Genomic DNA, 24,231 nt, shown 5'->3' with positions numbered 1-24,231 from the left:
ACGAGGTTTCTGGACTGTTATTTCAACAATCAACGTCAACTTAATATTCGCCTTTAGTGTACCTTTAAATGTGAAGCTTAAGCATCCTCCAAGTATTTATTATGAGCTGAAACTGTTCCACTAGAAACTGGTTAATTGCTAATAATTTTCTTGTTTCAATATGCAGCACACACAGTTCTCACCAAAATCCAGTTTGGGTCTTTTTTCCTTAGTGGCCCAGTAGGCTTTCCACCTCACTGCAATTACTACTACTGTGACATGATTGTACACATCTTGACAGAAGGTTTCCTGCTGGGAACTCAACTCACTGAGAACAATGAAATTTCACAACTGAACAAATGCTTTATTACACTACAGTCACCTTCAAGGAAGATATTTTTGGAGCCACTAGACCATCTTGAACATTCTGTCCTTGTATGGAATTTCACCGGTTCTGCACTTCCGTTGAAACTCTCGCTGCAAGAAAAAAAGGAAAAAGAGGGATAAGGATGTGCAGCTTACTTATTTTCACCAACTTTCATGTAATTCAAGCACGTTAACAAGACTTGCATAAGAAATTGACAAAAATGAGGGTGATAACAAGATATACTTGGAGCTCGGTGAGAGGCACCAGCCAGACAGTCACCTGCAACACCTGCAACAAAACCTGCAAACACAAGCCACATAGACTACAAAAGAAATGCGATGCCGTTGTGAATAAGAGAAGTGTGTGCAGTTCGCCTGCTTGAACTTGACACTTGCTGATACACAGTGGCATTTGAACGCATATGGTGGAAAAGTTGTACTGCCAACCATCACAACGGTTGGTAGTACATTTTTCACTAATACGTTCAAAAGCGCTACACATTACAAAGTTTACTGAACATGGCTGTGTGGTGTTGAAGCTTAATTAATTATAAAGCTTATAATTATATTAAATATAATATAATTAATTTAAAATTATAAAGTTACTTAATTACAAAGAGCAAATCAAACTGCTTCTCTGGTAGCCATCCATAATTGAGACATTCACCCTGCTCATTTTCCTCCATGGCATGCCCAGCCCTTGATCCATATTCAATGTCCTGCTTGAGTGCATTTGTCAAAACAATGCTGTCCAGGAATGTGGAGGTGAACGTGATTTCAATATACCCAGAGAACAGTGCTATACTTTTGCACGAGATTTCCAAGGAGATGTTACAACTGTTTGATTCAGTGAATAAAGGCCAAACTCCATATGCTCGAGAGTGGACAAAACAGCAACAAAACAGGTCTTTTGCAAGGCGAGACCCTCAGTCAAAATTGTTTGGTCGCTCAGTTTTAGAATTCTAGAGCCTGTCACTCATTGCCCAGAAGTGCTATGCGCGACAAGCAGCAAGAAGACGGAAAAGGATGTAGATCAGTGACATAGATCGATTGTCCCCCACACTTGCATGCACAGAACAAGCAAATAACCAAGTGACCATGCATGCCTGAAAAAAAAAAAGATTAATGAAAGACCTTCGGATACATGTTCTACTGCCTTGCACAACAAAACATGTTGCTTTACATTATACAGTTAAACCTCAATATGATGAAGCTCGTAAATTGGCAATTTACTTTGTTATATCGAAACGCTAAATTGAAATTTGACCGTTTAAGCAAAGTATAGTCACCGAAGGATTAATTTTTGCATGGGAAGTGCTGCGAGAATGTTTGAATAATACAGCAGTTCAAAAAGCTAACTTCAATAACGTGAAAAAAAAAATCAAATTTCTTGAACCTGAGGTCTGGCGACTAACTTGATGCTGCACCAGCATCCTGTCCAACTCACTGTGGTAATATGGGATAAGCGACGCTATTGTGCCTGTTCTGCCACTGTGGCTTGTCATCCAAACCATAGGTGTTTAAGGAGTAGCGTGGCGATTATGCTATCACATTCACCGAACTGAACCACTTCCCTTCCAGTCGCTTTGATGAATCGCAATGTTGAAAACAGCACGCTACAAAACCAAAAGAGCTGCAGTCTAAAATGGCATAAAAGCAAAGTGACAACCAGAACTATGGCACCTCTGTTTATGGTGGCGACACGTTTTTCGACATCGCGTGCATATGTATGAAGAATTGACCAAGAACCAGTACGGCGTCACGAATTTCGGTCACTGCTATGCAGTGGTTCAACAGCGGTCGTTTAAGGGGGGACGTGGCTTTGGAAAACCAACTTTCTTATAACTTAACAGATGTTGATGAAAATTGGTACAAATATTCAGCATGTCTCCCTGCTGCTTCTAAAAAAGTTTCAGAGTGATATCTTCAGAACTTTTTATTCAATTAAATTTTTACTTCTTGCATTTTCTTGCACTTTGCGCAATGCCTGGAGAGTTTAAAAAAAGGACTAGAAGGCTAGGTGAATATTTGTTGCATAGCTAAATGCACGCTGAGTGTCATGACATTCTTGCTTTATTTTTTTTGCAACACAATATTCTTGCATTGCGATTCTTTTTGACACCTTCAAATCGGGCACACTCTTGGGATGAACGAGTAGTCACTTTGTAAAATTACAAAGCGTCAAAGTGAGAAAGAAAGAATGTCACGACATGCATTGTAGTCTAAGAAACATGAGAAAAGAAACGGAGTCAAAATAGGCCAAACGGTTAGGAAGAAAATGACTGCGCAAACTTGGCAGGCAGGCAAAAAGGCACTTTTGAGAAAACGGCTCTCGAAGTTTCACCTTGCGTCCAGTGATCTGGAATGCACCAGGATCATAGTTTTTGGTGTTCTTAGTGATGTGAGGTCTCTTGAGCATTTGGTGCTTGCTTTGGTGCACTTTTGATGCCTTTTTTTCCCGTGTGGCATCCTTCTCTGCAGCTCATTGAATGGAGTGCTTTCCAGGCTTCGGGCCAAGTGATGCACAAAACTCTCTATAAGCATGGAGAGTGCCAGTATTATACTTGCAGACTGCCTCATTGACAGCTGTTTCGGCGGCAATCAGTGAAGCGTTTAGCTCTTCTGGTAGAATTGACCAAACTACCGAATGAAGACTCTCGGCCGCATTTTGACTTTTTTTTTTGGCAACAGCCGTGCAACTGAGGGTGGTCAGGTTTTAGTAGACTGGCAGCAATGCAGTGCTGCCAATTTATACGTGTGCGGTGGTGGAGCCTTGCCTTCAGCTTCTGCAGCACGGTACCTGCACCAGGTCAGGGACCCAAGTGGGCAGAATTCATGGCGTGGCTCCTCATCTCTCGAGGTGACATGATGGAACGTTGCCATTATGGCCTTTTGCATGTCATCAATGTCAACGTTGTCACGGATAGCCATACCATAACCAGTCAGTCTTTTAAATTAATCAGGTCTTGAGTCAGGCCGGCCCATCCTCCAAGTGGTTGATCTTTTTTGCTTCTTGATACAGGTGTTGGCAGAGCTGTACCCATCCTCTTTTTGACATGATTTATACAGTCTTCTTTAGCCAATGGAATAAATCCCTATGTTCTTTCTTCAGAAAGAGTCAGGGAAGTATCACTGTCTCCATCAAACATTGGATGTGTGTCGGAGGTCATTCTTTCCAGTGAGCTTCTGAATAAAATTAAGGTGGGGGCCGTGGCATTCAGTACCAACTTTCTTATTCCTTCGTAGGTTTTCATGAAAATTGTCACACTTATTGCAAACATTTCTGGGATGAAATATATGAGCAGTTTATTCAATAACGCGAGTTGGTCAGATATAAATTCAACTCCCTGCTTCACACACGCCACGCTCATTTGCAAACCTCGCCTGTGATGCGTTTCGTCATCCACTCGGTCGCGGAAACGGTAATTTGCGAGGCTTTCGTTATTTTAGAAGATTCATCAGAGCTAGCGGCGATACCAAGCACGAATCCAAGCGTGCCTAAATTGCATCACCAGCGCTTTCTTTCATGCCGATGTACTCGGCCGCGGGGTCCGGGAAGTCGCGCACTATATGCTGGCTGGCGGCATTCGGCGACAATACGCAGTGCTCAGCCGCGGCGACGAAAAATCGGCGCGCGTAACGTACTTGGTCTCTCATTTTGCGGCGCCGACGCGCGAAATTGCTAGCCGCTGCTCGGAGCGGTCAATGCGCGACGAGCTTGACCGGGAGTCCGCTGCCGATGCGTAAAGTGCCCATCCGCACTTTCGAGTAGCCAGCGGACGATGCGATTTGTTGCTTGCGACGAAGCACAGTGCGGTTTGTCCGCTAGCGCGATGTCCGTGCCCGCAAAGTTCGGATTCGTCTCGTAAACCAGCGCCGTAAGCGGAGTTAGGCCTAGCCACGACTCCGAGCAGCAAGCTCGGTCGCGGTGTGCGTGGCCGCGGTGCCCGATGTTTCAAAGCACGTCATGTTCGATCGCGAGTACAAAGAGTAGTCCCGCGAAGTTCTTCGTCACGGAGGACGAAGTGCTGACAAGCTGAACTACCCGAGACGCGCATCTGCGATGTTCGCGACGAGCGCGGCACGCTACCGTCTATCGTACACTGATGACGGCGCTTCCGCTTGCAGCTGTCAAACTACAGGGTAATCATTATCTAAATTATCGTCGACCCGTGTACACAGAACGAGAGCGGACGCGTCACTAAGTAGCGTGATTTTCGACAGTCGTAACATCAGGTAACATCGCGACGCGTAAGCAGCAGACGACTGTCCTCTCGAAGCGAGCATCGGACCAATGGCGAGGCGTCCTGGAGCAACATGGCGGACGCGGCCAATCGGAAACCTCGAAACGACCTTCAGAGATTTGCTTTTTGTGCGCTTGTTTTTAAAGGGAGGCGCCAGCTGAGGCGGGGAATTTGAAAAGGAAGAAATGCCCTTTACGGCGAGCTCAAAATGGCGGCGCCCGGTTGTACCGTTGCGGAGCAAGAAATTTTTGAAAAGCACTGTTTTTTTTCGATCTCCACAATAATTTTCGACACCTCAGCCCGCGCAACTAATTTTTTAAAGCACTTCTAGGTGGTTTTCAGTGAAGATATTTTGGAATCGGATAGAAAAAGGGCTACAGAAACCGAAAATGTGATTTTCAAAAAATCGATTTTTTTGCGATTTTGCGCGATACGAAAGCCGCGTCCCCCCTTAAGTCGGCGTTATCACTGAGCATCTACACAATACGTCCTTTTTCTCGCAGATCGAGACCACTTACAGCCACCAGCTGTGCCGGCGACATTTTTTGCACAATCGCTAAGCGCTCATCGCATTTGGTGCTGCTGCCTGTATGGCTAATCATGCTGCTTACTTTATACTAACCAAAACAGCATATCAAGCCCTGATGCACAGCACTTGTGGCACGGCATAACAGTGTGCTTGCCAGGGCTCCTGCATGTCACGAATTACCTGTATGCTCGCCCTCCCCACTGCTTCAAAGTGAGGAGAGCATTGAGTTGGCCCTTTCTCACGAAGACGCTGCCAGAAAACGCACTGCCACGCTTTGGCGGTGGCACAGCGCACAATTTAAAAAATGCGTTTGCAAAAACCGCATGCAACTCAACCACATGACCACTGGGCCCAGCAGAAGTTTCAATTTATCGCCTCGGTCTTTCTCTGTCTCTGTAGAGGCATTGAAACTTTGTTCTATTGGAATAATGGATAAACACGCTTCGTTATGCTCAGGTTCAAGCTGCATGGTCAGACAGGATATGCTGACACAGAAGGGCTAAACGGTGAAGGTAATGCAGTGAAGGCAAAGAGGGCCGCATGTGAGTGCTGCGGACTTCCCTTTTCGCCTTCCTCCCTTCACTGCGTTACCACTGTTTCAGCACTAATGTGCTTGCGCTGCAGATTGTGAAATGTACGAAAACCAACTCGCCCACACTGCTGCCTTCTTACATGGAGAAGACTTGATCTGCATTGTTTATGTATGCTGTGTGTGAAGCAGGGATCATGCAATCTTTACTTGAATATGATGTGCCCACGAATTTATTGCGTGCCCTATTTTTGCAAGATTTTTTCACAGAAACGGTTTGCTCGTGGGCTAATTAGTTCTGGTTAATAGTGAACGGATAAGAGCGTGAAAGACAAGGACAAGAGGGTGACACATACACTGTGTGTATGTCACACGTATGTGATGCCTTTTTGTCATTGTTTTTTTGCGCTATTATTAAGGTGAAATCCTTACGGCTCATGAGGCAAAAAATGAGACGTCCAGCATGTGTCATGAAATATTTTTGCAGAGGTACCAGCATGTACATAAAAAAGAGGGGGCTACGTTTATGCAGACAGGCACCCTAGAGTGAATCAAGTGTGACTCAACATACAAATACATGTGTATATCATCTGCAAAATATCAACAGCGAATATAGCTTGGAAGGTATTTTAAATGAATTTTGAAGTTTGTGTGAGCGATTGATACCCTCGCGCTACTGACACCCTCAAAGGTGACCCTCGGTGACCCCCTACTTCCCTCACGTGACCACGCTGCAGCAAGTTATGATGACGTCATAGCTGCCATGTTTTTTTGCCGCATTCGCTCCAGCAGCCTACTTCTTGGCAGCTGCTCACGAACCGCACAGAAGTGCATCACAGTTCTGTGTGCTGACGTGATCGAACGCTGCACCCCCTAGGTGGTGATAGTTGCACCGGGTGGCTTGTAGTTTTTGTGCCGTGTTACGACTAATAGGCCCCCAGCAACACATTGCAGCAAAAAAATGCGAGGCCAAAATTTCTGTGTCAGTAACCCTTTAAATGAATCAAGAGTGTCTCGCAGAGTGCATGCTTTCACCGGTGAACTCCTTAAGGCTGTTTCACATGCCGCGATTGCAGAAAAAAAAATTGCTCCATTCACTACCACTGCTAATGGTAGTTTCGTTTTATGTGGGCTGCGATTTTTCCTCTGCAACTGGTGCCATTGACTGGTGCAGCATGCATGGTTGCTTGCTGCCATGTTTTGTGGCAGAAACTGCATAATTTTTCAGGTGTAATGAAAGATCAGTGTGTTATGATATTGTTAAGTTTTCTTAAACAGTAGCAAAGGGCATGTGCGCTTTGTATTTAAAAGCTTTCTACTTTAAATTCATTTCGAAGTGGCCAACAGCGTCCATAACCAAAAGAAACACATCAGCGCAGTTTTGATGGCTCATCCAGCTCGGTGCAATTTCGACAGGTCCTGACCAAAAGATCGTTTCGTTGCTACAAACAGACCAAAAATTTCCAATGTGTTGGACACTTGCCGCTGACCATCGCGGCTAGAGTGATTGGCCGTTTTTTCGCGGTGAGCGAATTCGTAGCCTGAACAACACAGTGCTTTAGCGTCATGTGAAACGGCCTTTAGTGTTGGTTAAATGGATCAGGTGACATTTTTGTTTACTAAAAAGGCTCTTCAAAAAGAATACAGTGAGACACAGGTTGGTGGTTTCAACAGAAAGGAGGCAAAGGCCAATTTTATGACTGCTGATGGGGCCACAATACGTACCCTGTCCTTATAAACAAAATATCCAAGGACGAGCATGGGTAAGAAGGTTACGGCAAAAAACTGGAAGCCTCCTTTTGGGGTTGGACGAAAGTGCTCAAATATCATGCTGTGGGAACGAGCCGCTTGAAACCGCATCATCTGAGGGTCAAACTGGTCACAAAGGAACAAGACAGCAATGAGTGCATAGAAAAGTCATCCATGAGATCATACAAGTGAGCCGCTGAAATTCTATGAACTGACTTTACGGGGCCCAATTAATCATGAATACCTCATCTTTGCAAAAGAAACTGCCCCAGTTGGTGAACATTCGAGTTTGTGTTGTGTCAAGTTTTAATGCCGAAAGAATAAAAGACCACGAGATGGAGGTGCAATAATATGCATTGTCCATCTTTCTCTTGGTCTTTTGTTTTCTCAATGTTGAAGCTCAGCACAACACGTACAATCCTGAGCATACTACAGTGGTTACAACAGTTGGAATGATAAGGAATTGAGCTACAAGTTTGCAAAGGCTCATAATGCGCTAAATTTACTTTCATTCAAGTGAGCTTCTCCTACGTTGATCAAAAAACTAGTGCAACACATAGTGCTCTCACATTAGAAATGATTTCAGGAATGTTATGTATGAATACAAAAAGCCTAAACAGCTGCTTTGCCAATCTTTATCCCAAGAAGAATGAAACAGCTATGAAATCAAGTTGGTCGTACTGAGTTACTCTAGTTTCGCACCCCTTCCCAAACCGGTCGACACTGGCTTGATCAAAAACTGTGCCTTGCTCTCCTGATAGGCAGTGGCTGTAAGGCTCATCTTAGTTCTGAATTCTTTTAAGACGGTTGGTCCTAGTTCATATTTGTTGCCAATTTTTATTTACTTTCTTCCTCAATCCTGAGATGCTTTTCTTTCGTGCCGGTGACTACAGTGAGTTAGGGTTGGAAAATTCCTGCGAATTCTTTTACTTCACCGCATAGGTCCCTAATTGTTCTTCTCTTGGAAATAATCTCCGGAGTTTCTTTACATTGTGCGTTAAAATTGTGCGAATAAGTGGCAAATTCTCACATTGGTTGCGTCGCTTTACCGTCTGCGTGTTTTGAACAACGTGAACACCATTAAGGAAAGTAATACCGGTGTCATCCGGTACTTGTGATTGCGATTGCGATCAGGGCCGATCATAGGATTCTTTATCGCGACAAACTAACCCGGATCGAGTTTGGCGGATCGCCATCTGAGGACCAGATCTCGATCCCGATAGGGCCTGATCGCGATGAAAGTGCTCGTGTGACACCGGTACAAGTGAGGGTGATTTTGAGACAGGTGAGTGAACGAAAGTAAACGCGAACGTGAAATGAAATAATGAACACCAGCCAGTGTAAGTAGGGACGTTGGTAAGAGCGTGAGCGAGTACACACATGGCCTGTCAAAGTATTGGCGAGTGAATATTTGCTTATTTGCAGCCGTAGGTTCCTTTTTTCATTGTGCTTTCTACGAGTCGACCTTGGTACACACAACCGAACATGGGAACTCACCAAGTAGCCTCCCGAGCCATGTTTGTGCGGATCCGTGAGTTGACGGAGGTACTCTTGCCTCAGCTGTGCCTTGAGCTTCGCCCGCTCTTCAATCAAACGCTTCTCCTCGAACGTGAGGTCGGTTTCGACGCGAATAGAGGACGGTACCCGGTACGCCATGCTGGAACGAGCGATCTGCCTAAAACACTGGACAAGTTGGCCGAAGCGCCGGCCTCTGCGCGAGGCTATTGCTGTGAACAACCACGCTGCGGCGCTACGCTTGGGAAGCCAACAAGAATCCGTGAGCGTCTGCTACCCGCTCTAAGTTTTTGCGTTCACTTTCTACGAAAGCCACTTCAAGATTATTTTGACTTCGATGAGGGGGTACTACGTGAGACTTGCCTATTTAAAGGTTATGCAGACAGAAGTCGCAGCTTCGCCGCAAGGGCACGGGCGTAGGCAGAAATTTTTTTCGAGGGGGGGGGGGCACCTCCTTGATCTGTAGTGTTGGCCAGGCAGGCAGATGTGGTCGAGTGTCATTTTGTCATTTTCTGCTCGGTATGCTAAGGCAAAAAAAAAAAAAAAAATTAGGGGGGCACGGGCCCGGGGGCACACCGCCCCCGCCCCCTACCACGCCTACGCCACTGAGCAAGGGCGAAGCAATGGATGCGGTGGCAAAAAATTGAAATGTAGTGAGGCTAGTAGCTTACTCCTTTAGGAAACACGGCCGCTGTAGCGAGCGAGGTAGCCTTCGTAATTCCTGTGGCTACAAGCCATATTTTGCGATGAGCGCAACACGTGCAAAGCCGTCGGCTGATCCCCCCTTTCCGGCTCCATGCGCCTTTAATTCGCGCGACAAAAGACTGCCGGCGAGTTTCCTCTCTGCTTGAGCAGCGATCGTCGGCAGCCCTCGCACGCATAGGCGTGCGCAGGGTTCCCCTTCAGGGGGGCGAAGGTTCATCGCGGCGCCCCCCCCCTCCCTATTAAGTCAATGTGTGGGGCAGACTTCGCGCCCCCCTCATCTTAGGTGACTAGGCGGGGCGGCCGCCCCCTGCCCCCCCTCTGCGCACGCCTATGCTCGCACGTACGCTTTCACTCGCACATAGAAGGTACGACGCGTGAGGCGATGTTATCGATTTGCACTGTACGTGGAGCATCAAGGCGACGGCAGCTATAAGCGCACCTGCGCAGCTTCCACATAATTGCTATCGCAATAAATGGACACAACGCGGCCTTACTGGAGCACCGAAACAGTGGCCACATGGTGTAGCGTGCAAGAAGAATCAAATATACCGGTATATAATAGTAACAGAAGTATTTGTAGGGGGAAGCCTGTTAAAGAAACGATGTGTGCAAGAAAACGAAGAATCAGTATTCTTCACGCATTCTCCAAACAGGAGCACTCAATTTATAAGCAATGCGAATGCTCCGCTCACCACCACCGGATGTTCTGTCATGGCTATCAATCGACAATTTCTTAGCTCTGGCTTATCTTGTTGAGAAGACAGAAAGCGTGCACAAAGTAAGCGAGAGAAAGGGACGTACATCATGCCGTTAATGTGAGCAGATTTTGGGCTGCAAGCAAAAACAAGCTTCCTCAAGCAAAGACATTGTTAATGTGGACATCGTACAGAAATGAAACAAATGTCGAACACACAAACTTCATTTCTGCACGAGCTTGGATAAACTAAATATGGCCTATATAGTTAGAAATAGAAATAATTAAAAGTAATTCTGTCTGCATGCACCTTTTCATTCGAACTATCCCTTCATGAAAAAATATATTAACATCATTTTGTCTTCGTGAAATAATTGCGTAGAATCAGTATTTGAATCTCAGTCGAATGCACTCATAAGTATGGCAGTTATATAGCACTTGATTTATAGCTTTGCAAGACCTTTGTATAGGACATTTTAATAATAATACAGTGAACTGGGGCTGTTAATGAAGGAAAACACTCATGCAAGTTATAAGCACTGGTGCTGTGTCATTTATATTACTTTCAAAGCTGGTTCAAATATGCATCCATTCCAACTAACCCTGCTTTCTTCTCTACTACTACTACTAAAAAATTTATTACTTATTATTCCACAAGCCTCTCTATTATTGAATGGAGCCCACAACTTTTTTATGCATGCTGGAAGCTTGCAAAAACTTATCAAGCATCCAAAACTAACCTCCCTCCTTATACATGCAGAAAAACCAAACGTGCGTTTTTTTTTAACGTAAACATTGCACTGATTTCGATGCTATTGCACTACATTTGAAAATAAGATAAGAATTCTTGCAAATATCGCAAACAAAACTTGGCCGAAATAGAGGAGCCAAAGATCACGGATGCAAGCACTTCAATTGATATTAGTGTAGCTGCAATAAATAACAAATATGCAACTTCATACAATCAATGTCAATGTTGATACATATAATTTGACATCCTTGCAATATGTGAAGCTATAAATTAAGTGCTATTGAACAGCCATGTCTACGAGTGTATTTATTATATATTGTGTCATTTCATCCAACATATGTTTATGCACTGCACCGTTCATATGTCGGAATTCATATACTGGTTCAATGCAATGATGTCGCAAAGACAAAGCGACATTGGATGCTTTTCATGGGAATATAAAAGGCGTATGTGGAAAGAAGTTTATAGTTGGATACAACAGGTCCGGAGAGGCCCCGCCCAGATGGCCGAAGCGCAGCAGCCACTCGCCTATATTTATTTATTTATTTATTTATTCACAATACCTTACAGGCTCCTTATCGGAGCATTGTGTAAGGGGGGCGATACATGGTTACATATGACATGTGATAAATACAGAAAAGGTTGAAAATCTAAACTATACATTCTGAAAGGTGCACTGAGATACGGCGACGTAATCGAGTGCCAGAAAAAAAAAAAAAAAAGAGTAACATCCAGGTAGAAAAAATAAAATAAGGGAGAAGCATGCGCGAAGCCGGAAAAATGCGAACTTAATTAACATTGACAGTCAGTGATTGAAAAACCAAGCAAATTTTGGCAGCGTTTACAATACTATACAATGTGATATAATACAGCGTTACACAATATTTAAAGAAAAGAAAAAAATGAGATAAACGTACGAAGTAACAGATCTGGAAAAATTTTAATGAGAAAACCATGTAAGCATGAAATGTTCGAGTAGGCGGTCGTGGAAGGCTTTGCAATTAGTGATCGAAGCGATATCGCCAGGGAGATTGTTCCAAAGTTTAACGGCATGTGGCAGAGCAGAACAACAAAACGCCCTTGTCTTGCCAAAGATGCGCTCAAAACTGCCCTGATTATGGAGCCGCCTAGACATGCGCAGTGGGGTTTTCAAAGGGAGGGAATGTGGCCTGGTGTTATGAATATATCCGTGAAGCAGACACAAAAGGGAAACGCACCAGCGAACCTGAAGAGGGTGCAGCGAATGTTCGAGTTTCATTTTCATAATACTGGACTTGCGCTCGTAATTTCCTATAATAAAACGGGCGGCACGGTTTTGTACAAGTCCTAGGTTAGTAATTAAGTAATCTTGATGAGGGGACCAAATAGATGACGCGAATTCTAACTGCGGGCGAATGAACATTAGGTACGCTAACTTGCGAATGTTAGGTGGCGATTTACGCAGATTGCGGCGAGTATACCCAAGCGTTTGTGATGCTTTAGTACAGATAGCAGTAATGTGGGGGTGCCAAGAAAGATTGTGAGTTAGGTTTATCCCTAGATACTTGAATGACTGAACACGAGATATGGCAGAGTTGTTAATAACGTAGGGGAAATCTGAGATTGATTGCTTGCGAGTGAAAGAAATCAGTTTACATTTTCCAGAGTTCAATACCATCAGCCATTTTTTACACCAAATATTTATGAGGTTAATGTCATTTTGCAGGATGTGGTGATAATCAGGAGATGTTATTTTTCTATAAATGATACAGTCGTCAGCGAATAGTCTTATACTTGAGGAAATATTATTGGGCAGGTCATTAATGTAAATGAGGAAGAGTAAAGGGCCTAGAACACTGCCTTGAGGGATTCCGGATGTTACATCAGCAAGGGGAGGAACACAATCGTTAATCACGGTAAATTGTTGTCGAGATGATAAAAAATTTCTAATCCAAGATAAGCTAGCAGAGTCCAGCCCGATGGAATTTAATTTAGAGAACAACCGACAATGGGCCACCCTGTCAAAAGCCTTGGAAAAGTCAAGGAAAATGCTATCGGTTAGTAAATTGTTGTCCATGCTAAAGTGCAAGTCGGTAGTAAACTCGAGCAACTGCGTATCACATGACAGATGTTTTCGAAATCCATGTTGATTAATGAAAAAGAAATTATTAGTCTCCAGGTGACTGTAGATATGCGACGCAATTATGTGCTCCAGCATTTTACAGGAAATGCATGTTAGGGAAATGGGGCGGTAGTTGTCTGGTTGTTTTTTGTTTCCAGCCTTGAATACTGGAATAACCTTAGCAATCTTCCATCCATTAGGTAGTTGGCCGGTCGACAATGCTTGATTAAATATTCTGCACAGTATTTCACTAGAAAGAGGCAGGGTATTTTTCAATACCTTAGCGTTTAGATTATCTACACCGGCAGATGTTGATAGTTTAAGGTTGTTTATGAGACATGCAATGCCATCCGCAGTGACCGTTATTGGTGCCATATATGGATAACCTGAATCTGGAACATAAGGCATGTTTAGGTGATCTTCTTTTGTAAATACTGACGAGAAAAATTTGTTGAACTCATATGAACACTCAGCATCCGTTAATGGTGTGTTGTCGTCATTGAAAAGACAGATTTGTCGCGATTCATTTCCAGGGGATATGGTTTGCCAGAACTTTCATGGGTTTGAGTGCAAGAGGGAGGGTAGGTCATGTGAATAGTACTTGTCTTTGGCGGAACTTATTGCTGATGAATATTCTTTCAGGCATGTCTTGTACCTTTCCCATGAAGGCTCGCTGGGTGAGTGCTTGGCAGCTGTGTAGAACCGCTTCTTTTTGTTTCGTAGTCTGCGCAGTGACGAACTGAACCAGGGGTTTTTGTTATCATGGGCGATAGAGATAAGAGGCACATACCTGTCCACTAATTCTAACATCTTGTTCTTAAAAGCGAGCCAGTTTTCACCCACAGACTGCAGAGAGAAAGATTGTACAAAAGACTGGTGGAAGAAGACCGCTAATTCCCTGTTCATGCTTCTGTAGTCCGCTTTACTGTAGTTACGAATGAACTTGGTAGCCATGGAACCTATATTTGGTACCGGTTTATGATGGCGAGTTGTAGGATGTTGTGGTCACTGAAACCATCGCAGTATTCGATTGTGCCTATCGTATCAGGAGCTGTGGTTAGCACCAAATCTAGGATATTAGTGCCACGTGTCGGTTTATTTACCACTTGTGAAAAGTGGAAATCCAACGAAAGGTTAACGAAATCAGTTGAAATTTGGCAGGACGATGATAAATTGGGCCAGTCGATGTTGGGTAAATTAATGTCACCAAAAAGGTACACGTGATCCGTAGGACATCCCTTGATTGCGGCCGAGATGCTGTTTCGCAATTCATCTAGGAATAGTGGACTAGCATCGGGTGGACGATAGCAAACGCCTATTAGTATGTTGTCGGTGTGCGCCCTACATGCTGCCCATATTATTTCCAGGTCAGAGCTCGTATCAATGATGAAAGATGCGATTTGTTTCTTAATGGCCAGCAGTACCCCTCCGCCTCTCCTGTGTGCGGTCACGCCTATAAATGGAGTATTCCTTATCAAGCAGTAGTTCATTGTCCCTGATATTAGGGCATAACCAAGTTTCTGTAAGTGCTACGACATTTGAACAGCTGTCATCAAGGAAGGATGAAACTTGGTCGCATTTGGGCAGAAGGCTTCTGATGTTAGTGAATAAAACTGATAGCGGAATAGTGAAGGCAGGTTTTGAAGGTTCGTTGCAAGCGCACCTATTCCTCTTTCTGTCTAGCTATCGCGTAGATAAAACAACAGAGTTAGTGGAGGAGTCAAAAACGTATGCCTCTCGGTCAATTCGGAGCTTATCAACCGATAATCGATAAGGTTTAGCCTTTGCCCTGGCAAATTCCAGCAATTTCCCCCTTGCTTGGCGTGTTGAGTGTGAAAAGTCTTTGCTTATTGCAAATTTTGAGCCTTTTAGTTTGCAGGCAGAAGCCAGAATGCTTTGCTTGTCCTTGAAGACGGTCATCTTTGCTATTCTGGGCCGACACTTGTTTGGAGCAAAACGACCTAACCTATGTACCCTATCAAATTGTGAACCAATCAGTGAGAGGTCAAGATTTTGGATACAGAAAGTTATGATCTTCAGTTCAGACGCAGTCCAATCTTCCTTCTCATCATCTTGAATACCAAAGAAAAGTATATTGGAACGTCGCATTCGGTTTTCGGTATCTTCGCACCGTAACGTTATGCTTTTTAGTTGATTGGCGATGTCAGAAACATTCGAAGCGTTCGGTTCACTAGGTGCGAGCGGAGAGTAGGCTGCCTCCAGTGTCCCAACCTTTTCATTTAGGCTCTTGATTTCGCGGTCAGTCGCTTTCTGTTTTTCTTTTACGCCCTGAAGTTCCTGCAGTATAGCGTTCTGACCTTCCTCGATTCTGCGCACTGTCTCCAGAACCGAAGCCAGGGAGCGCGACAGATCGGCAATGGCAGGACCTGGGTTCAATTCAACATCTCCGGCGACGAAAAGTAACAGTTCAACTATACTACGACACATCAGGGCAGGAAGGAACAGCAATTTCTTAGTGACGTCAAAAACATGGGGTGGGCATGACACCGCAATGAAACAACGGTTGGAGGTCTTGACACTGTAGGCATGATTCAAATAACTAACCTGCGTTAGCAGTACTGGTAAGCGCACCATCGTGGCAACGGTGTCGTGCCCAACTGCGGAAGTCCGAGGTAGGCGGTTATATCCCACGTCGTTATCTTGGATGATAGCCGTTGTCGAGCCATGCAACCAAACTTTGATGAAGTTTTGAAACTTTGATATGACTGAAGTCCTGCTCATACACTCGGAAAATTTCTCCAAAGTTCACTGGCCATCCGGCTCATGATGTCTGTCACAAGTGCGCAACCATTGTTGCAAGCTTGTGTGCATCCGCCTTCCAGGAGGAAATGCCACAGACTTCTCAAGTTGTAACAGACTATAGTTTCTATCCCAGGATGTCTCTTAATTATTCATATATTCAATTAGAACTAGAGGTGTGCGAATATTCGAAATTTCGAATATTTTTCGAATAGTGTTTGCTATTCAATTCGCACTGGAGTTTTACTATTCGAACTTCCCAAAAAGAAATACAGTCAAAGTCCGATTGAAAGTGACCCCTTCAGATTTTCAATATGCTTCACCTCATTGCACTCTCGTATTGCGGCAAAGCTGCCTTTCAAGCTCCGTTATGGTCGAACTTTGCCTAGAGACAGTCAACGTCCGATTGGAAGTGGTCCCTAGATTTTCAATATGCTTCACCTCATCACACTCCGATATTGCGGCAAAGCTGCCTTTCAAGCTCCCTGCTACGGTCGCAAATACATTAACTAAAAAAAACGCTGGTTCCAACATGAAGATGAAAGATGTGGTAGAGGTGGGGGCTCAATTAATGCTGTTTTGGACCTGAAATTTGGGCAGGAAGTCTGAAAAATCGGAAGCCAAAGCTTCTTAGCTTCCAAAATTTCAGATGTTCTTATATATCGACGTCTACGACTTGAAGGGAGCACACCCTTGTCCGCCACATCAGTTGGGCTTCCACAGAAGTTGAAAGAGGAGAGGCTGAGGAAATGGCATCTTTGCCTATCACGTGTAAAGTGTTGTCGCCAATACTTCGGTTGCACCAAATCATGTACATAAAATACAATTCAGCCTCTACATTGCCTCATTCTTGATAAGACAACTATGAAACACCACCCAGCTAGTGCTTCATCAACCTAGCGAAAAGAAACAGTTTCATGTTGCTATCTCATAACAATATGCTTAGGGATCCCCTATAACTCTTTTATTTCTGCAATTTTGCTTCGAAGTATTAGAAAAATATTCAATTCGCACTCACACTTCAATATTCGGATTCGCTTTGCACCCAAAATTTTGCCATTCGCACAGCTCTAGTTAGAACACTTTAATTAGTACACTTCTTGCTGTAGGGCACGTTTACTGAAGTTGTGCTGAAATGAGATGTATATGTGTTAGACATTAGTTTCAGTTCTACACAACGTCCATGCAATTACCTAATAAAGATTTGTTCCATTTCACAGGTGCCACCATTGATGAAGAGCAATGTGTTTAAATTTGTGGTTCACTTTTTGCAGATGACAATGGGGCCACAATATCTTTAATCTTTCCTGAAATAAGAGTTACTGTATATGGCTCCTTTGGAAGCCAAATATGGTAACTCTATTGTAAAAGTAGTTCTATAATCAGTTTCATAAATCAGGTGCAACGCTACAGAAGCTAGCGAGACTTCTCGCAGTAGACGAGTTCGCACCACGAAATAGTTCAATGATTTCACACCACCCGTAATGCGATTTTTTTTCCCTTTTTAGACTGAGCAATAAATGAAGATGCTTTGTGCCTTCGAAATAAACAAAGAATGTTATTTATACAGTTGTCAATAGGTTGTTCTGAATTGCTTAGCGTCTTCTTTATCATTTCATAGCCTCCGTGATTGGTTTCAGTAGTGCGCAGCCAGAGCCAATTGCGGAGGCCATGTTAACAACATTGAAATCCAAGCGCAAGACACACGGACTTACACATTTTGCTGACTGAACTTCTTGCAGAGCTTTCAGAGGCGGTGCACCTGATGCAGGAAACGGAGTACAGCTTTCGCTCATGTTCGTTCGTGCACCAATGTCCTCCTATGCCAATTTTGGTATCTACCAAGGAGATGACTGCGGGAGTACCGAGACGAACGCAAGAGACAGAAATGGTCAAAGTGCCCTTGGTTCGTTAAGAAATGCTTTTCATTAAAAAAAAAACAAAGGTCGTGTCTGTTTCTTAGTGCATTAGCCACACACCCCCAAATTTCACCTGCAATCCTAGAAAGAAGCCTGCAGCCCTTACGTGAGCATATATATTCATGGTGTATAGGTCCAAGGAGACGCTGCCAAATCTATGTTGCAGCGAGCTTGTGCATAAATGTTCCGATGTGGCGTTGCACCCATCAATCTTTTTCATGCCTTTTTGCCTTATTAGATGTTGGCTCGCGATAGCAGTGATGTTTCTGTTATTGGGGAGGGTCTTCGCTAAAAGAGTTAAATCATTTTTGCATGTAGTGTGCAAGTACCGGTGGATGAGTGCTTCTGCATTTTGCACGTATCGAAATGCGGTTGCCACAGCAGAGATTCAATCCACAACTCAAAGCTCAGTATGACAATGCCACAGCCACTAAACCCTGCAAATCTATGTGTTTAAATGTGAACATATTTGACAGAGATCTGTCTGGCTGGGTGAAATTTCATACGAAAAAATAATAAACTCTCCAGCCACTTATAGTCCAAGGTTGCTGAAGTTAAAATTTAAAAACTATAAACTGACCCGACGTTTCGGGACCAATTCGGTCCCTTCCTCAGGGGTGACTGTTCGGCCGGCTCCGAAGCCAGCGACTTTTTTTGGTGGTGTCCCCCTCTCCATCGTCCTTCTTTCCGCCATTCTTGTTGCTGAGGTGTCTTTCCCACTGGTTCCATAGACCGTGCACGTACACACTCGGTAAGGTTCCAGTTGAGCGGTTAACATTTCCAGGTGTTGTTTGGATATGCCAGGACTCTAAGAACTGTCTTTTTGTGTGGCTGCCTTCCGTGTCGATGACCATTGCGTCGTCAAAATTGATTCGATGGTCCATCTTTTGATGGACCATCGAATCATGGTCCTTCAAAATGGTCCATATTACAGTAAACACAAGGCTGCCAAAGCCTCTGGAGTCACTACCAGTAGCTACTGGTTTCTGGACCTGTTAACCCAACACAGAGCTTTACAATGCATGGTCTTAGTGTGAATGTGGCTTGTGCTTTACTCTATTTTTTTGGCGGTGGATTGCGACCACAACTGTCTACACTTCCAAGAAGTGTGATCCGTACCCAACTATTCATTTACTTATAGTAAAAAGCGTTACAGTTAAAGTGCACAGCACACAAGGTCTTTATTGGGGTGATTATGTACAGCAGGTAATGGAAGAGAAGAGCGTTTTTCTTTTAGCCATGGGAAAATACGAGACGCTGTGCGTATACTGGAAACAATGGTACAGGCAACAGCGTTGCTCAGTAGTGCTTGCTGCCGGCACCGCTCCCGCGCATGTGGCCCATCGACGGGCGGCCGAAGTCCGACGGCCTTGGTGCTGTGGGTCCGAGGCTGCTCTTGCGGTACTCATTGATTCCCAGACCACCACTGCCACCCGGGCCGCCGCCTCTGTAGGAACTGCCACCACCCATGCCGTAAGAGCCCTTCATATCATCTCCAATGGGTGAGTAGGAATCCTGAGAATGATAAATGAGGACATGTGCCAACTTGTGAAGCCACAGCTTTTGAAATGTAAGGTGTACAATCAATGCATTATGCTAGTTAGTACTACTACTGTACTGGGCCAAATTCCGCCACAGGATGATCTTTAGGTGATACTACAGTGAAATCTCGGTATAACGAACTTCAGGGGACCGCGGAAAAATGTTCGTTATTCTGAAAGGTCGTTATAGTGAAAGCCCAAAAATTTACCATAACAATAGAATTTCAGTAACGCAAACGTCCTACCTTTGCAACGGTACGTCCTTGAACTCGTTTCTCACAACAATACACACGTGAACGTCAGACAAGACACGTTTATTTGAAATAGTCCGTGATCGTTTTTTTGACGGGTGCAGCACAAACTCTGCGTCACGAACGATTCTAGACCGTCCGCATTTTTATCCGCCGCTTCGGTCGCTGTTCCGCTTTTTTCTATGAATATGCGGAGTTTCCTCAAGTAGTCCAACGCATCTGTGGCCGACACGGACTCGTCGCCATCTTCGGGTGCTACCGTGACATCGTCGTCCATGTCATCGCTGCAATCCTTTAAGGCCCAACTGCATGCACGCGAGTTTTGAGCGACGGCCGACAGGATTTGCTGTCGCGGAGGGCCATCCATCGCCGTCGTTTGTCGCAGGGGTGCAATCGCGAAACGATGCTATTTCCGATTCCACACGGCTGGCTGATCGCGCTGATAACGCGGACGGACCGTCGTTCTGACCACTGGCCAAGCGCGAAAAGCACGAAAGGCATTGGAATCTGAAATAAAATCGTTCCGCGATAGCATCCCAGGTTTCTGGAAAGCCAGAAAACATCGCTTGTCGCCCGGAAGTGAGCATGACGATATCCAACTAAATGGCAGCATCTCTGACCCTTGCTTCGGTTGCAATTTGCTCGTGATGCTTCCAATCGGCGCGTACTTCAAGGAATGCAAGTTATAGACTACCTTATTTACAGCCCCATCTCACGCGGAGAGCGAGGCAGCGGCCGTATTTTGTCGTTATTTATGATCGACGGTTCGTTTTGATGTTTCGGTGGTAGCTTGCTGCAGTGGTGGTAGCTTGCTGCAATGTCAACATCGTCGTCGTGTGAGGTAGCCCTTCTCCCTGCGAAGCAACGACGTGAGGCGCTGCGGCTTTTCTTAAACGTTCTCTGACAGCAAGAGGAAACGTTGTCGAAATGCGCCTCGTGGACTAACCCCAACATAACGCAGTTTGCAAAGTGCGACGTAGCGTAGGCAGCGTACGCTTCCAGGCGCCCCATGGGATCACAGCAAATACTACTGTCGCGGTTAAACTAGCCTCTCTAGTTAAACATAAGATTGCGAAAAAAGGAAGTCCCGAAACGCTTTTATGGCATCTTTATCTCAAACAAAACAATAATAAATTTGGCATGTTGTCATTCATCTACTCTGTAATTCTTTTTCGTAATTTGCCTGCGTGCGCGCAATAGTTTTCAATCGAGCAGCGCGACGGAGCCCGTTTGTCGCAGTCGCCTTCGCTCGGAAGTCGCGTGCTATGCATGCGGTTGGGCCTTTACAAAACCTGATGCGTTGTCGCCTCCGCAACGAAGGGAAAAAAAAAAGTTCTCCGCCCGCGTCTTTCTCCTCCCGTGCCATCTCAGGTTTTAGCGGGAGGGCGTCCGCTCTTCGCGCTGCGTCGTCTGCTACCTTACAGCTCCGACTGCCATGACCGATACACTGAAATCTAAGAATCCTCGCATTTCGGGATATAAGTCCGTAGTACTGAGGCGTTGTTAAGATTACACGGGAATTAAATAACGATCGTTATTCTGAAATGTTCGTTAATCTGAAGTTCGTAGTAGTGAAATATTTTTACATTGAAACTATAAGCAGTCGGCACGGGATTTCTTAAAAGTTCGTTAATTTGAAATGTTCGTTAATGTGGTGTTCGTTGTAACGAGATTTGACTGTAGTAAGCTTCTGTTCGTCACTGCACAAGCCCACACTGGTAATTGTAGAGGACTATTCACATACGACTTGTAGCTGCATGGTTGCACCCTCCAAATGTGTATATGGGGAGCAAATAAAAGTGCTTTTGTTATTTGGAGCTTCACCAAATACCGTATAAACGCGTGTAAGGGCCGCACTTTTTTTTCAAGAAATGAGGGCCAATTTTCAGGGTGCGGCCCATACACGCGACATTTTTTTTTTAAAGTAAAAATGCACCAGTTAGCGAACGAAGAGTGTTTATTGCAGTATACGACATTTCTTGCGACATACGTGCTCAATCATCGTCACTCGGCGAGTCCTCAGACCTGGAGTCCGAGATGAGATGGTGTGCTGCGAAGCGCCGTCACCCCACATGCAGTCACCTTCCGTGCCATCCAAGCTGTCAGATATCCCGGCGACTTTAAAACTTCGGGACACAATGTCCGTCGACACCGAGCTCCACGCAGATGGGATCCACCTAAGTACAGTCGCCAAGGCTAGTCCCTTCACACGCAGCATGTCCGTTGCGAGTGCAAGACCATCATTCCGCACTTCAGTCACATAGCGGAGCAAGTCTTCTTCCATATCGGGAAACTTGCACTGCTCTCCTCGGAAAGCGCGCTTAGTGCTGTTGGTGTTTCGCAAGGCTTCTTTTTGAGCACACCAACGTCGAACACACTTCTCGTCAACGTCGAATTTTCTGCCGGCGGCACGTTTCCCATGCTCGAGAGCATACTCGATCACCTTCAACTTATAGCCAGCAGTGTAGCTATTCAGGTACTTGCCCATCTTGCCAAAACGTGAACGCCGAGTAGAAAACAAGCTAGCACGAAGGTCATCGAACAGTGCAGAAAACTACAGCAAACGGCTGGCTGAACTGCAAAAACCGAACAACGCGAACGCCATGCCAAAGTTGGTGATGCTAATGCCGATATGGATAGCGCCGATAGCGCGTTTGTATAGACATGTGAGAAGCTAAAGATAAAATCCTGCTTTAACCTTTAGTTGGCGGGTCTATGAATACTAATAAAATAGTTAAAATTTTTAGCCCACTTCACGAACATCTTAACACGAACGATGATGATGGTTGCGTTTCCTTGCGCCATCTATCGACTACGCCCAGAAGCTTACGTGCGCGCGCATTTTGAATACGTATTGGTTGAGGAAAGTGTGGGTGCGGCTCTTACGCGGATTTTTTTTTGGTAGAATATGCACTTCAAAAAAAAAAAAAAGGGGGGGGGGGGTGCGGCCCTTACACGGGTGCGGCCCTTACATGCGTTTATACGGTAACAAAAGTGGCCTTTTTCAGCTGGTGAGCTCCTGGTTGCTCCGAGTAGCTCGAACATGCCTCTGCAACACCCCTGCAACCTCTGCAGTAATTGCAGCCGATATTGAGAAATTTTGGACAGCAACACCTTGTCGCAAGTGTAAGGGTGCATGCACATCTTACATGCGAGTTATACACCACAATGTGCTACAAGATAAAGCAAATGCTCCAATTTAGTCGGTGAATCAGTACAGGAAGTAACAAACACAAGAGGGAATGAAAAAAACTAAAGTAAACTAAAATGAAAAACAAAGCTTCATAAAGTTTGCATTATATTGCCCCAGATTCAGTTCTGGCAAATGGCACTGCTGATGCTTGTAGTACTGCTGAAATTGTGCCCTAGCCTTCCTCGTAGAGGCTGCAGACAACTGTGACGCAGCGGAAAAGAGTAGTGGGACCACTTACAGCGCCTCCGTATGAGGCCCGCTTGCCACCAAAGCCGTCGCCTATGCCTCCCTGAAAGCTGGAACCGGCCTCGCGGAAAGGTGGTGGTGAGCTGTCCATGTAGGGTCCCGACTGGAGGCCTCGAGAAGAGCTCGTTGGTGTGCTGCCACTCCCGTATGGTGGAGGGGACGGACCAACCTGCACCCCAGAGGGTGAGGGAAACATAAACAACAAAGAAAAAAGGACAAAAAAAAAGAAAGGGAAAGGCGCTAAATTCATCCTTGTTTCACACTGAAGCATACTGAGAATTGCATGAACACAGCTGCTAAGTTGGCTGCATAAAAAGCAGAACAGCACAGTCTGGAAAACACACTTTTAATCGGCCTGTGTGAGCAGTACTATGGTTTACAGTGGAGCTATTATAAATGAGACATCACTTTATTAGGACACCCTGTCCACTGTTTATATACTTTTGGAAATACACTGGAAAAGTATAACAGTGTGTCACATGTATTCCTCCCGGACATTTCTTGTTTCTAATATATAATGTAGTTGGAAGAAAACAGTTGAAATCACTGTGATGTACATATCTCTGACTTGTGCAACAGGCACAACTATAATTATCGGCTGGCAGCACTGGGTGACCTAAAAATAACTGAACTTTACCAAAAGACGCATGTCAACATCTTTACAAAAAAGAAAAACTTGCCGTCAAAATATCTTTCACCTGCAATGCACAACAGTTGAACACTGCAATAACAAAATCAGCAAGGACAGCGAAAAATTTAATACTGCGAGAATTTTATTAACACAAAATGCTACTGAAATAGGGAAATAGTCAGCAAAACGAAAATGTAATGCCAAAATTCAGTTAGCTTGCCTTTTCAATCCCTGCCATGCAGCAAATGCATAGACTTTCCTTCGCAACACAGCATTGTCACTGCGAATTCCTAGGAATGTCTGAATTCTGGCGAAAGTGCCCTCTCCCCCTAGTCACCTAAGGGGGAGGGGGCAATGTCTGCCCCATACTTTGACTGAATAGGGGGTGGGGGAGTTGCGATGAAACTTTGCCCCCCCCCCCCCCCCCTCCCAAGGAGAATCAGGTGACGGGGCAAAATTTCGTGTGCCCTAAACGGAACGAGCATGCACAGAGAGAGCTACAGCACAAATAAGTAAACACAGAAATAT

General features: G+C 44.8%; 2 protein-coding genes across 2 annotated transcripts in view; both read right to left on the bottom strand.

The window, feature by feature from the left end:
- Positions 1 to 322: 322 nt before the first annotated feature.
- On the bottom strand, positions 323 to 9,083 carry LOC119395707 (NADH dehydrogenase [ubiquinone] 1 beta subcomplex subunit 4). The gene is made up of 3 exons (XM_037662717.2): positions 8,894 to 9,083; positions 7,373 to 7,522; positions 323 to 456 (listed from the first exon to the last, which is right to left on the bottom strand). Exons 1-3 carry the CDS (start codon positions 9,050 to 9,052, stop codon positions 388 to 390), a joined length of 378 nt encoding a protein of 125 aa, XP_037518645.1. The 5' UTR covers positions 9,053 to 9,083; the 3' UTR covers positions 323 to 387.
- Positions 9,084 to 18,997: 9,914 nt separating this feature from the next.
- The window catches only part of LOC119395706 (uncharacterized), a 57,276-nt gene continuing 52,042 nt past the window's right edge, over positions 18,998 to 24,231 (bottom strand). The window contains exons 13-14 of the mRNA XM_037662716.2: positions 23,065 to 23,241; positions 18,998 to 19,356 (exon numbers count right to left, since the gene is read on the bottom strand). Of these exons, the coding sequence (XP_037518644.1) occupies positions 19,141 to 19,356; positions 23,065 to 23,241 (393 nt within the window). The 3' untranslated portion in view covers positions 18,998 to 19,140. The remainder of the gene's footprint in view (positions 19,357 to 23,064; positions 23,242 to 24,231) is intronic.

The sequence above is a fragment of the Rhipicephalus sanguineus genome, chromosome 6, assembly GCF_013339695.2.
Source record: "Rhipicephalus sanguineus isolate Rsan-2018 chromosome 6, BIME_Rsan_1.4, whole genome shotgun sequence".
NCBI lineage: Eukaryota > Metazoa > Arthropoda > Arachnida > Ixodida > Ixodidae > Rhipicephalus > Rhipicephalus sanguineus.
Note: the sequence above shows the minus strand (reverse complement) of the source record. Positions and strands in the feature narration are given on the sequence as shown.